The 13,012-nt window shown below is 46.7% G+C and overlaps 1 protein-coding gene across 4 annotated transcripts in view; it reads left to right on the top strand.

The window, feature by feature from the left end:
- ACSL1 (acyl-CoA synthetase long chain family member 1) overlaps positions 1 to 11,203 on the top strand; it is a 54,972-nt gene extending 43,769 nt beyond the window's left edge. For all 4 annotated transcript variants that reach the window (XM_074353689.1, XM_074353686.1, XM_074353688.1 and 1 more), the window contains exons 12-21: positions 47 to 181; positions 1,554 to 1,688; positions 2,527 to 2,622; positions 3,526 to 3,598; positions 5,069 to 5,157; positions 6,068 to 6,184; positions 7,615 to 7,758; positions 8,972 to 9,073; positions 9,184 to 9,255; positions 9,601 to 11,203. In XM_074353689.1, coding sequence (XP_074209790.1) covers positions 47 to 181; positions 1,554 to 1,688; positions 2,527 to 2,622; positions 3,526 to 3,598; positions 5,069 to 5,157; positions 6,068 to 6,184; positions 7,615 to 7,758; positions 8,972 to 9,073; positions 9,184 to 9,255; positions 9,601 to 9,741 — 1,104 coding nt within the window. In that variant the 3' untranslated portion in view covers positions 9,742 to 11,203. The remainder of the gene's footprint in view (positions 1 to 46; positions 182 to 1,553; positions 1,689 to 2,526; positions 2,623 to 3,525; positions 3,599 to 5,068; positions 5,158 to 6,067; positions 6,185 to 7,614; positions 7,759 to 8,971; positions 9,074 to 9,183; positions 9,256 to 9,600) is intronic.
- The last annotated feature ends 1,809 nt before the right edge of the window (positions 11,204 to 13,012 follow it).

Genomic DNA, 13,012 nt, shown 5'->3' with positions numbered 1-13,012 from the left:
ACCCGCTGCGATGGTGAGATATTGGGTATTTCTGTTCCCTCTCTAGTGTGCAATGCTGTGTCACGGAGCTAAAATAGGATTTTTCCAAGGAGATATCAGGCTACTTATGGATGATCTCAAGGCACTTAGACCCACTGTCTTTCCTGTGGTCCCCAGACTGCTGAACCGGATGTTTGATCGAGTAAGTCCTAAGCGCAGAGCAGGGGGCTGAGAGTGGGACCTTGAGTCTGAGGCTCAGGTGTGAGTGGGGCTCAGTGGGTCCCTTCTATGTGACCGTGGACACTGCCCTTAGTGTCACAGAACTGTGGATACTCCTCTGCAAAACCAGAGTCCATTTACCTCCTAGAGCTGTGGGTAAGAATTGTAAGAGGATACACACATGAACTCACCTTGTAAACCAGAAGGCACAATACAGGTGTAAGGCAGAGGTGGTTTTATTTTCACAATAAACTCTTTGAGCCTCTGTTTTCTCATCTGTACAATGGACTGTTACTCCGTCCCCTTCTCATAATTGCTAATTGCATCATATGAAAATAAGAACTGTGAAATGGCGTTATAAATTGCAAAGCTCCACCACATGTAAAATATTGCTTCCTTAGCCACACTGAGAGACTGACTAAGCTAAGCCAGGGACGAAGAGGAGGCCAGCCCCGCGGTGGTGGGCCGTTAGCGCCTGGACCGCACAGCCAGGGCAGGACCCATGTGCTGTGAGCAGTCTCAGAAATGAATCTGGACTCGACAGTTCCAATACTCTGTTTTGAGGCATGGCTTCTGTCATCAGTGAGAACCTTCTCATTTTTTTAATGGTTCTTTTTTTAAAAACCACCTTTGTTGAGGTGTAATTTACACTACATGCAATTCACCGATTTAAAGTGTGCAATTCAAAGGTTTTCGGTACATTCACAGAGTTAAGCAGCCATCACTTCAGTCCATTCTAGAACATTTTTATCATCTCAAAAAGAAACCAGTCATCTTCCACCCTGTTACCCCCTCCACCCTCCAAAGACCTAATCTACTTGCTGACTCTGTAGATTTCCCTGTTCTGGATTTTCATGTGAATGGCATCAGGCAATATTCTTTTGTGACTGGCTTCTTCCACTTAACATGTTTTCAGGGTTTATCCGTGCCATAGCTGCATCTGTACTTCATCCCTTTTTAAGGCCAAATAATACTCCACAGCGTGGCTGTAGCACATTTCATCCATCCATCCATCCATCCATCCATCGATTGGCATTTGCATTTGGGTTGTTTCCACTTTTTAGCTATCATGAGTCATGCTACTTATAAACAGTCACGGACAAGTGTCCGTGTGGATGTGTGTTTTCATTCTCTCGGGTATGTACCTAGGAGCAGACCTGCCGGGTCACACGGTAACTGTGTTTAACTGAGGGGCTGCCTGCCTGCTTTCTAAAGCGGCTGCACCATGACACGTTCCCCCAGCAGTGATGGGGGTTGCAGTTTCTCCACATCTTCACCAGCACTTGTTATTATCAGGCTTTTTCATTCTCGCCTTCCTGCTCACTGTGAAACCTTCTTGTTTCCTGACTCATTAGATTTTTGGACAGGCCAACACCACCCTGAAGCGATGGCTGTTGGACTTTGCCTCCAAGAGGAAAGAGGCTGAGCTTCGCAGCGGCATCATTCGAAACAACAGCCTGTGGGACAAACTGATCTTCCACAAAATACAGGTGACACATTGACTCAGAGGTGTCACTTGTCATGCAAACTGATTTGGGTTTCAGACTTTCTATGGGGGCTCTTTTCTTTTAATTGAAGTATAGTTGATGTATAACATGTAAGCTACAGCTGTACAATGTAGTAATTCATAATTTTTAAAGATTATACTCCATTTATAGTTACGGTAAACTATGGGCTATATTCCTCACATTGCACAACGTACCCCTGTAGCTTACTTTATACCTAAGAGTTTGTACCTCTTAATCCCTACCCCTGTGTTGTATGAGGGCTCTTTTAAAAAGAGAAGGTGAGAGAAGCAGTTCCTGGTGCAGTTCTGTTACCTAAGGACAAAGCCATCAGCTAAAGCTCAGGATCCGAGATAAACCTAGACGGTGTGGTGGCTCTTGAGGGCAGAGAAGAAGCCAGGTAGCATAGCCTTTCTGAGTCTCCATTTGCTTCACTTTTCTGGAGCAAGTGTATCACTCTTGAGGTATTTTTTTAAGGCATGAGTGCTAAAAGAATATGAAATAATATTATGTCTCCCAAAATGTGGTAGTTGCCCCCAACCCCCACCCCCCGTTCTAATTCCTTAAATACCTGCACGTAAAGGTGTTCCTTTCTTCTCCAAACCGGCTGAGAATGAATAGAGTAGTTCTGGGTAGACACAGACTCCAGTTGGTGTCCCTTCTGAACACCCGTGCCTGCCCCATGCGCTGGGGGTTCTGCACAGCCTGCAGACCAGGAGCCGGTGGGTTGGGGTGGGGGGAGGTTCCAAGAAGGAATCTTTGAGGAGCCGGCCGACTCCCAGCCGCCAGACCCTCATCCTCTCCCCTCTCCCTGCCATGCAAGTCAAGCCTGGGAGGAAGAGTGAAGTTGATGATCACAGGAGCGGCGCCCGTGTCTGCCACCGTGCTGACCTTCCTGAGAGCCGCGCTCGGCTGCCAGGTGAGCTGGCCCCCCTGCAGTCCTGCCCAGGGATCTGCTTTCGAGGAGTCATTCTGATTCTCCTTGTGTGTGCCTCATTTTTCTTTGGAAGACTGCGGTGTTCCTAGGTTGTTTGGAGAAAGAAGTACAGGCAGACCTCAGAGACGCTGCAGACCAGTGCAGCACAGCGAATATCGCGCTAAAGCTGGTGCCATGACCTTTTTGGTTTCCCAGTGCATATAAAAATCATGTTTACACTAGACTATAGTCTGTTAAATGTGCAATAGTATTATGTCTAAAAATCAATATACATACCTTAATTTTAAAATCCTTTATCGCTGAAATGCTATCATCTGACAACACAGATGTGTAAGAAACGCAGTATCCGGGAAGCGCAGTGAAATGAGGTGCTTCCATATGTATCTTTTACCCCAGGCAGAATATGCGTTTGTGTCCACCCCTGAGTAGCTTTCTCTAGGGCAAAGCACAAAACATGTCTTTAGAGTCAGGCACGAGTGCACAGGAATAGGTCATGATAAGCTTACTTGCAAACCATGCAGAGAACCTGTCTTCGAGAAGGCGGGGGAGCCAGGGAGACCAGGTGGCAAGTGGGACGTGTGTGGGGTGAGCGGTGAGCTGACGGAGGGAGTGCCTTCCTGGGTGGGTTGTGCGCAGTGTGACCTGTTTCAGCGATCCCTCCTGGCCCCGGAAGGTTATGTAGAAAATGGACGTGGATGGTGCTGGCGTTTGGTATAGGGGGCGAGGATGTTGGGTGCAGTGTTTGGGAAGAGTTTACCAAACAGAAAGCTTTGAGGTTTCATCAGTCAGCTGATACCCAGAAGCAAGAGGAACTTAGTTACTGAGCACTGCTGGCAGAGGTGTGACTGTCCCCTCTCATTCCTGTTCCATCTCTTGGCGACCCAGTTCTACGAAGGCTATGGACAGACCGAGTGCGCCGCCGGGTGCTGCCTGACTGTGGCTGGAGACTGGACGGCAGGTGCGATGGCGGGGCTCTCCTCATGGGGTTGCACAGTTCACATGGGGATTATTGGAAGTTATCATTGGTTCATCAATCAACTTAAACTAGTGCTGTGTCTCAAATGATAAGGGCTCGGGGCAGTCTTATAAACCTGGAGCCCCATGGACAGTGTCTCTTGTGGCAGAGTGGGATGTGATTTTTAAGGCTCTGTCTGTCAAGCTGGGTGGGTGGCAATAGAGATTTACCCTGAACGTTACACCTAGAGATGGCGCCGTTTGTACCAGGTTCATAGTGTTTGGCCCAACAGAGCTTCCCAGTTATTAACTGGGGTCTAATTACTTGATGGTACATTTTAATTAAATTTCCACTGTGTGCTGAGCTAGGCGTTGAGACTATGGAGAGAAATGAACATAAATCCTTTTTCCCAAAAGGAAAAACAGGAGGACAAACACCAATGTCATCACTTGTGCACCTGTGGTTCTGTGTTAGGTGCTTGGGGTGTATATTATGTGTGTTTCATCCCAACATCCCAGAGATGAGCCCTGGTACCTCTGAGAGGAAATGATTGATTGTTGGCTAAAAAGCATGTAAATAACGTATAAGAACTTACGCAGCCTTATGCTTCGGAGCCAGGATCCCACCCGAGGCCTGACCACGAAACTTCCACGCTTTCCCCTTTACCACGCCAGTAGTGCGTTCCACACTGATAGGTAAATTCCCTGATTTGTTTGCTGTATCACTCTTATGAGCATCTAATAACATAGATTCCAGTGTCAAGAACTCCAGTAGCATATTTCTGCTGGGATTGGCACTAGCAGTCTGCCTCATGGTGTTTGTTTAATCTTTAATCCCTGGTGCCTCACCAGCTAGAGAATTTGGAACAGTGACCTCTTTAAGCTAAAATAAGCTAGGAAGAGTGATTTGCGACACTCTTAAAACTTACCTAATTTCTGTTATTTTTGTTTTGGGAAAAGAACCCAATCCTAACACCCTTTGGCAAGAGTTAGGTGAGCTATAAGAAGAAGCCTCGTCTTGTCTTAACTTTTAACATGTGCATCCAGTGCTCAAGGGAATAAGGCCACGGTGTCAGAACCATGACTGTTCAAGGTGGGCACTCACTGAGAACACAGACATCACGTCCTTATGAGGGAAAGGGGGCAAAAATGAGCAAAGCCATCAGATCATGGGAACCAGGTACAAGTTTTAGAAAGCTTGCTTCCAGGTATTCATTAAAATCCTTAAAATCAACAACCAGATCATTTCTACTTTGAAAAATAATTTGGAGCATCAAACTTAGGGAAGGTCCCAAAGAGATGTTTGAATGTTTCTGACTGTATTCTGGGAAAGGGGAGACTGGCTGTGATGCTGAAACCAGAGGTGTATACCGGCTGTGCTCATTATGAGCAGGCTTGCTTTCGATAAAAATAATTTGGCCTAAGGGTATCAGTCGTCGCATTAGGAGTGACCATTCTTGTATTTGATACACAGGCCATGTTGGTGCCCCAATGCCTTGCAACCTTATAAAGCTTGTCGACGTGGAAGAAATGAATTACTTGGCAGCCAAGGGCGAGGGCGAGGTGAGTGAAACCCTGTGGCGCCCGCTCCCTGCGGGGTCCTCTGAGTGCCAGGGCTGTGACAGGCGCAGGGCCACTTCTCAGCACAGCTGCACGGAAAGCTGGTGAGCTTGGGGTTGTGATCCTGGAGTTGGACAGGCTTCCCTTTATGTTTGATGCTCAAGTGCTGTGGACAGAGGGGCACGAACGCCTGCCCTCTGTTGCCAGGCCCAGTGGGGAAGTGGGCCCAGGAGGATCTGAGGGCTCCAGTGCCTGGAGTCCTGGGGCACAACTTCCCGCCTGCTGAGTGCCCTCGAGGCCTATTCGTGAGCTCCTGGCTAGTGGGAGGAAGGCCCATTACTTCAAGTGATTCCATCCCCTATGGGGCTTTCCGGCAGCTTTGAGCTTGAAGTGGGGCCATTAGAGGTGCTCCCAGTGGGCTCTGTCCCAGTGGGCTCTGGCTGCTCTCTCTGGATCAGGGAATTCAGGGCCCAGACACACACAGACCGACACACAGACACACACACAGACACACACACAGACCGACACACACGCACACACGCACACGCACACATGCACACACACACACACACCCCCGGATAAGCCCCAGTCAGTGCCCCTAACAAAACATCTTTTTTCCCTCTAGTTTTGTTGAGAGATAATTGATACCCAGCGCTGTGCAAGTTAAGTGAACATCCATCATCTCATGGAGACAAAAAAAAAGAATAAAAATATTTTTTCCCTTGTGATGAGAACTCTTAGGATCTCCTCTTTTAACAACTTTCAAATATACCATATGGCTGTGTTCACTCTACTCACCAGGCTGTAGTTAAGTCCTTGGTGCTTACTTGTCTTATAAGTGGATGTCTGTCCTTTTTGACCACCTTCCTCCAGTTCCCACACCCACACCTCCCTCCCAATCTTTTTTCTTCAGGTGTGCGTGAAAGGGCCAAATGTATTTCAAGGCTACCTGAAGGACCCAGCAAAAACAGCAGAAGTGCTGGATAAAGATGGCTGGTTACACACAGGGGACATCGGAAAGTGGTTACCAGTAAGTGGTCACCTCCCCTGTTCGCAGAAGCTTTGGTTCCACTGTGGGGATGAAAAGCTCCCACGAGGCGGCAGCACCCTCCCTTTCCTCCTCACCAAGCGGTGGAACGTAGCACTCCCGTTTCCTGCATCCTTCTGTAGCGTTTTCACTTTAACTGCAGCAAATGTGTTTTGTCTTGACACCTGACATCATTTCTGGTTGCTGCTTCCAGTTGGAAATTCAGAGAGACTGTGTGTGGCTTTTCCCAGTTCAGTGCTGGGCCTTGGTGTTGGGGCCTTGGTTAAGGTAGGCTGCCAGGAATGTATGACAGGTGAAAATTTGGGAACATACATGCTTCTTAGGGTTGTCCTCTCAGAAAAAAACAGGGTGAGTGCTTTGAAGATTCGGCCAGCTCCTTTGAACTTAGCCCAGAACCAAACCGTTTGCTGTAAAGAAATGCTTGTGTGAGAAGGTCACCCCATAGGTTTGACCAACTTCTGCTGGTTGTGGTGACAACCACTTTTTCAAGCTTTTTCAAGTTGTTACTATGTTTAATTGCAAGCACTTAATTGGGGAATGTAATTTTTATTATTGGGTATTGTTCCAGTCTTACAGATACAAGCTGTTTAATGCTCCAAAATTTTTATTGCTTTGAAAAATGCTCCCCTGACCAAATTAATTCAGATTTCAGAATACCCAAGCTATTTAGAAATCAATTAAGTCCCTCTTTCCAGACTCAGGAGGGATTAAGTATCCGTTCTAATTCTGGCTCTGGCTCTAAGGAGCATGTCTGGTAATCTCTCTGGACCTCAGTCGGCTCCTTTTGGAAACAGAGAACTGACGTGGCTGAGAGAACCCTAGGAACTTTCCAGCAGGTGACTTTGGGAAGCGTCAGTGACCCAGGATGGGAGTGAGGGGTTTGGTCATCAGAGGTGGGCACTGCTGGCATTCGGCGAGCCACATCCTCTGGATATTCTCACATCCCCACAGTCATTGTGGAGGCAGTCCACAGCCCCTGCCCTGGGGACCAGGAGCAGCCCCTCCTGCCCCGCCCTGGAGCAGCGCTGTGGGAGGGTATCTCTGCTCTCAAGGAGCTGGACCCCGCTGCAGGGCCAATGCATCAGTACCTGGTTCAGATGTGAGACTCAGTGATGCTCGCTCGCTAAGATGAAGGGAGTGATGGGGCGTTCTGATTGGCTGCCAAGGGTGATGTGGAGTCCATGGGCCTCTGGAGTCCCTTCTCTGTCTGCTTGGCTCAGAGGCCTGAGGCAGGTGACTTAATCACTCCAAGCCTCAGTTTCCCTCTCTGTAAAGTGGGTCAACAGCTGAGCCCTGCCAGAGGTTATGAGGATTAAATGACAGTACAGGGAAAATGCCCTGCCTGGGTGCGACTGCCAGTGGGTGGACCGGCTTACAGCCCCCTCCGTCTTCTCCCCTCCCCCCATAAACAGAACGGCACCTTGAAGATCATTGACAGGAAAAAGCACATCTTTAAACTGGCACAGGGAGAGTACATAGCTCCGGAGAAGATTGAAAACATCTACCTCCGAAGCGAACCTGTAGCTCAGGTGTTTGTCCATGGAGAGAGCTTGCAGGTAGGTGCTGTCAGGGCCTTGAAATGCAATGTGGGGGAGGGTATAGCTCAGTGGCAGAGCAGGTGCTTAGCATGTACGAGGTCCTGGGTTCAATCCCCAGCACCTCCATTAAACAATACAAAAAATAATTTAAAAAATAAATAAAATTTTTAAAAATATATAAATGCGATGGGAAGTTTGCGATGAGTGGAAATTGATTGTTGTGTCTGACGTGCTGGAATGTTGTGTCGACACATTGCTTTTCACTACTTGGCATTTCTATTTTTTTCGTTTATTTTGTAAGTGGAAGTTTGTACCTCGTGTTTTTGGAATTTCTTATCCAGAAAAGTTTTTTTTTCTCTTTAATTTCCAAAGTTGTATTTTATCTGGAGTGGTCTGCTATACCAAGGGAAGCTGAATAAAGATACTAGGGAGTGGGTAAAAATAAGCATCTGATTTAATTATGAGGCAAAATATTGATAATTATCTTATAAGAAAGAATTTCCAAACATACTGAACCTAACTTATTTATGATATGCCTCCTACATCATTTTTGAGCAAATGTTGGTTGCGAGCCAACATATACTTAAAGTTGAAAACAAAGGTCAATATTGCAATGAAACATCATTTGCCAAAATATTGGACAGACAGAAGTAAGGAAGAGAAGGGGGTCTGGTTTCCTGAGGGTTAATCTTTCTACAAATCTTAAGATTTGTAAATAATTTTAGAAGAATTCTTTTTATCTTATAAGAAAATGCACCTGTTTTTTTTTCAAGATGCACCTCATTTTCTTTGACCTGGAATCTTACCATGCCTTTGATTTTTATTTGGTTTCATTGTCACTAAATTGAAAGACTGAGGTATTGGAGATTTTTTAAAAAATGAATCTGCACGCATTTTCTCTTTCTCTTTGTATGAAGCAGTTATCTGATATCTGTCACCTTGTTTGCTTATTTGACCCTGTTTTAAGTATACACAAAAGTAAAAAATCAAGATTTTTATTAGATTTTGATTCCCAACGGATCTTTATTGCCCAATTCCTGATGCTGTCTATATTTTTGAAGCAGGAGTTCTAAACCTGGGCCCCATGGACTCCTGGGGCTGGTCATATGCTCTGAAGAGAGGATCTGAAACTTCCACCAGATTCTCCCAGGAGCCCATGACAGAAAATAAAGAACCGCATTTTAGAGCATCTGGATCGAGCAATGTAATAACTCACTTGTGTCGGTTACAGGCGTTTCTCATAGCAATTGTGGTACCGGATGCTGAGACAGTAGGTCCCTGGGCCCGGAAGAGAGGATTTCAAGGCTCCTTTGAAGAGCTGTGCAGAAACAAGGTAAGGTTCCGAGGAGTGCAGTCCGCCTCCTGATTGTCCCTTTGCGCCAAGTGCAAAGCGCAGGGACTCCCAACACAGGGATAAGAATCTTGTTTTTCTTACCTTATTAGGATGTCAGAAAAGCTATTCTAGAAGACATGGTGAGACTCGGGAAGGATTCTGGCCTAAAATCATTTGAACAAGTAAGATTTCCATTCAAGTGCATGAATTCCCCCAAGACGGGTTTTTGACTTGAGGATGTTTGTCGTGAGCAGGTTATAGAAGAGGACAAGATGACATAAAGACATCCGTGCGGAAGGGATGCTGGGGTGGTTCGGCAGGGGAGGGGATTACTGTGACCAGGGGTCTGGATTCTCTTCCTACAGGTCAGGCAGCAGGCCTGGTTCTGTGCTAAGAACAGGCCACAGCCCTTAGTTGAGACCATGCAGCCGGGCCTGGCTTGGACCACCCAGAGGGTCCTCACCCCTTCGGAGGCTTAAGTGCTTAGGTGGCATCCGACCTCCTTTAACAGCCTGGTTTATTTGCAGGTCAAAGGCATCAGTCTCCACCCTGAGTTATTCACGATCGACAACGGCCTTCTGACCCCAACCATGAAGGCTAAAAGGCCAGAGCTTCGGAATTATTTCAGGTCGCAGATCGATGAACTTTATTCCACCGTCAAAGTCTAATGGAGGCGGGGAGCTCTCCACAGTCTTCTCCTGCTGCCGCCCTCACTGGTAGCTTGGACGACGGCAGGTGTAGGGAACGAGCATCCTTGTCTGACTCGTGCGTTCACATTCTCGTCATAGGAACACTCGAGGGGATGGAGCACTGCCTTACAGTCACCTCGCGTTGCAGACCATGTTCACGGTGATATATATACAATTTCCAAAATGAGCCTTAAAAAATTGTAAAGGGGAAACTATAAATGTGCTAAGTTATTTACAACTTCCTCAGTTCAAAAGGTGGGTGAAAACTTCTGTCTCCCTGTTTTGCTCACCAAGGGGTTAGGACTTTGCTGTCCCTGAGACGTTTGCTGCTTGCTGTAAGTCCCCAGTTGTCTGCTACTCCAAAGAGTTCCGTGCACTGGAGGGCACCATCCCTTACAAACTGGAGCTATCCCGGCCGGAGGACGTCACAAGTGGACCAGAGGGTTTTTTTTTTAAAACCCTGCCACCTGCCCGTCCCCATCTCACAGTCCATCCCACAGCCCTTGTGATGAACCCCTGTCACTCCTGCTGGAGCAGAAGGTTCCCAGTGAAGCAAGGACAGACCCAACTCAAAACAGTGCACTCTGAGTCTCAGATGGCCGCTCCCCAGCGCGGGTGGATTCTGGCGCCCACAGAGCAGAATGTTCTCTGACCCTTCTCTCCAGTCCCAATGCCCTCCCTCCATCCTTTCCCAGGGGTTATTAGAAAATCGGCCTTAGACCCTACAGTGAAGACACGCATTTCAAAAAGAAATAATTACCTGGATCAACCATGCACAACTGTGATGCCAAACAGCTGTGTGGTCGCTCTGTCTGTGATGGCCCACCTGTAGTCTTTTAATGTGGTTTTCATATCAAGAGAGTATGTTGTGATTAAGTGGCTTTTTTCCCCAGAATAAACTCTCAGGCAAGGCATGTCTTTGAAAATATTAAGGGAGTAGATACACTTGGTACTTATTGAAATGGACAGTGATAAATAAATGCTCTTTTCTCATAATTCTACCTGATTTCTAGGAAATGTATTTGACAAGCCAAAACTCTAGCATGTAGGAATCTGGAAATCTCATTTCCCGGGATTAATTTCTCAAGGGATTTTTTTTTTTTTTTGATTTGGGAAATTAGCAGCTTTTCACTTTTCTGCAAGTCTTTGCCACATGTGACTAAACTGAGTTGTCATTTATACAGTGAAAGCAATTGTTTTGGGACATGTGAAGACGTGAATTCTACAAGCACAACAGGGTTTGCACTAAAGAACTGTCGTTGTGGTAACACTATTTGGTAGCCTAACTTCATATGTATATTCTTAATTGCACAGTCAGTAATTTGTCACACTGGGGTTTTGAATGTTTGCTTTAAGTGTTGGCTATTTCTATGTTTTATACACCAAAACAGAATTTCCAAAAACAATGAAGGAAACCAAAATAAATATTTCTGCATTTCAAGTGAGTGAGTGAAGCCTCCCTTCTCGTGTCGGGGGTGGTATCCGGACTGAGGGGCAGAGCTGAGAGCACGGCGGGCCCTCCGCGCCCAGCCCTTCCTGAGGTGCGGTCCCCCTCCAGGCCTCCTTCCTGACACTTGCAGATGCCGACCCAGGCCGGCCAGCTCTTCCGGCAACAGTCCTGCTGTGTTGTGGAGAAGAAGCTAATGGTGTGAGCGACATGGATAGTCTTGAGAATGCAGGTTCTCGGCAGGGTGGGGGCTGCATTTCAGAAGGGCTCGCTGCGGTTGGCTCTGGGGTGGATTGCACTCCGCTGCGTGTTAGTCCTTCTCTTCCTCCAGAACTGTCTGAGAAGCCGTCTCATTGGTAGCAGCCCACTTCTTCTTTCTTTTCCTCTCTCCTGACCCTACGTTGTCATTTTAAAGATTTTCTTTTCCTGACTGGGCGAGTGTCAGCTTCCTGACGCTAGTCGTAGCCTTTCTCTTTCCTCCCTGAGCCCCCACTGCAGGGCTTAGGAACTCAGAGGTGTTCGTTAAGTAACTCTCACTTGAATGAATACTCGACGTTTTGAACCACGCTTCTGTAATGAGGTTGATAGAAACACTGGGGTTTTTTTTTTTTCCTTTTTAAAAAAATTCTGGTGAAGTACACTTACAGTTTACCGTCTTAATCATTTTTTAGCATCCAGTTGAGTGGCATGAAGTGCATTCGTATTGTTGTGCTGTCAGCACCACCATCCATCTCCAGAAACAAAACTGAAACTCTACCCACTCAGCAGTAACCCTCATTCCTCCTCGCCCCGGCCCCTGGCCACCACCGTTCACTTTCTGTCTCTGAATTTGACACCTCTTGGAGCCTCATATGAGTAAATCATACAGTGTTTCTTTCTCTGACTCATTTCACTTAGCGTGATGCCCTCAGGTTCATCTGTGTTGTTGCAAATGGCAGGGTTCTCACTTTTTATAGCTAATTCATATTTGTATGATTACACCACATTTGGTTTAGCCATTCATTTGTTGGTGGACATTTGGACATCTGCTCCCACCTTTTGGCTACTGAGAAGAACCCTGCTATGAACGTGGGTGGACCAGTATCTGAGTCCCTGATTTCACTTCTTTTGGGTAAATGCCCAGAAGTGGAGCTGCTGGATCATAGGGTAGCTCTATGTTTAATTTTTTGAGGAACCTCCATACTGTTTTCCACACAGCTGCACGATTTTGCGTTCTCACCAGCCATGGACAAGGGTTCCACTTTCTCCGCATCCTCGCAGTTACTTGTTGGCTTTTGTTTTATTGATAATATCCATCCTAGTGGATGTAGGCGGTATCCCGCTGCGGACTTGATTTGCATTTCCCTAATGATTGGTAAGGCGTGTGCTTATTGGTCATTTGGATATCTTCTTTGGAGAAATGTCCTTTGCCCATTTTAAAAAATTGGATTGGTCTTTGTTATTGAGCAGTGGGAGTTCTTTATATATTCTGGATATTAGTCCCTAAACACTATCTTCAGTTCTTGCCTTTCCAGGCGCACTGCATCCGATGGCCTCCAGCCCACGAGTGGAAACCACTCCTCCAAAGCCCTGCCTCACCCCGGCAGTTTGCCCGGCTCCTCCCCGCCTCCCTGGCTGTGACACCGCCTCACTCTGTGTCTACACTCCAACAGTTTGTTTTTAAGTATATTTGGCTTTTGGTGTTAAATATTTTTGCCTCACTCTCAATTTTTTAAATTCCTCAGGATAATAATAATAACTGAAATGTCCTGAAGGTTGCCACGTGCCGGGCACTAGTCAGCAGGTTAGTAGGTGACCCATTTC

The sequence above is a fragment of the Camelus bactrianus genome, chromosome 26 (genome assembly GCF_048773025.1).
Source record: "Camelus bactrianus isolate YW-2024 breed Bactrian camel chromosome 26, ASM4877302v1, whole genome shotgun sequence".
In the NCBI taxonomy this organism is placed as follows: domain Eukaryota; kingdom Metazoa; phylum Chordata; class Mammalia; order Artiodactyla; family Camelidae; genus Camelus; species Camelus bactrianus.
The sequence above is the reverse complement of the archived record's forward strand: the minus strand, read 5'-3'. Positions and strand labels throughout refer to the sequence as shown.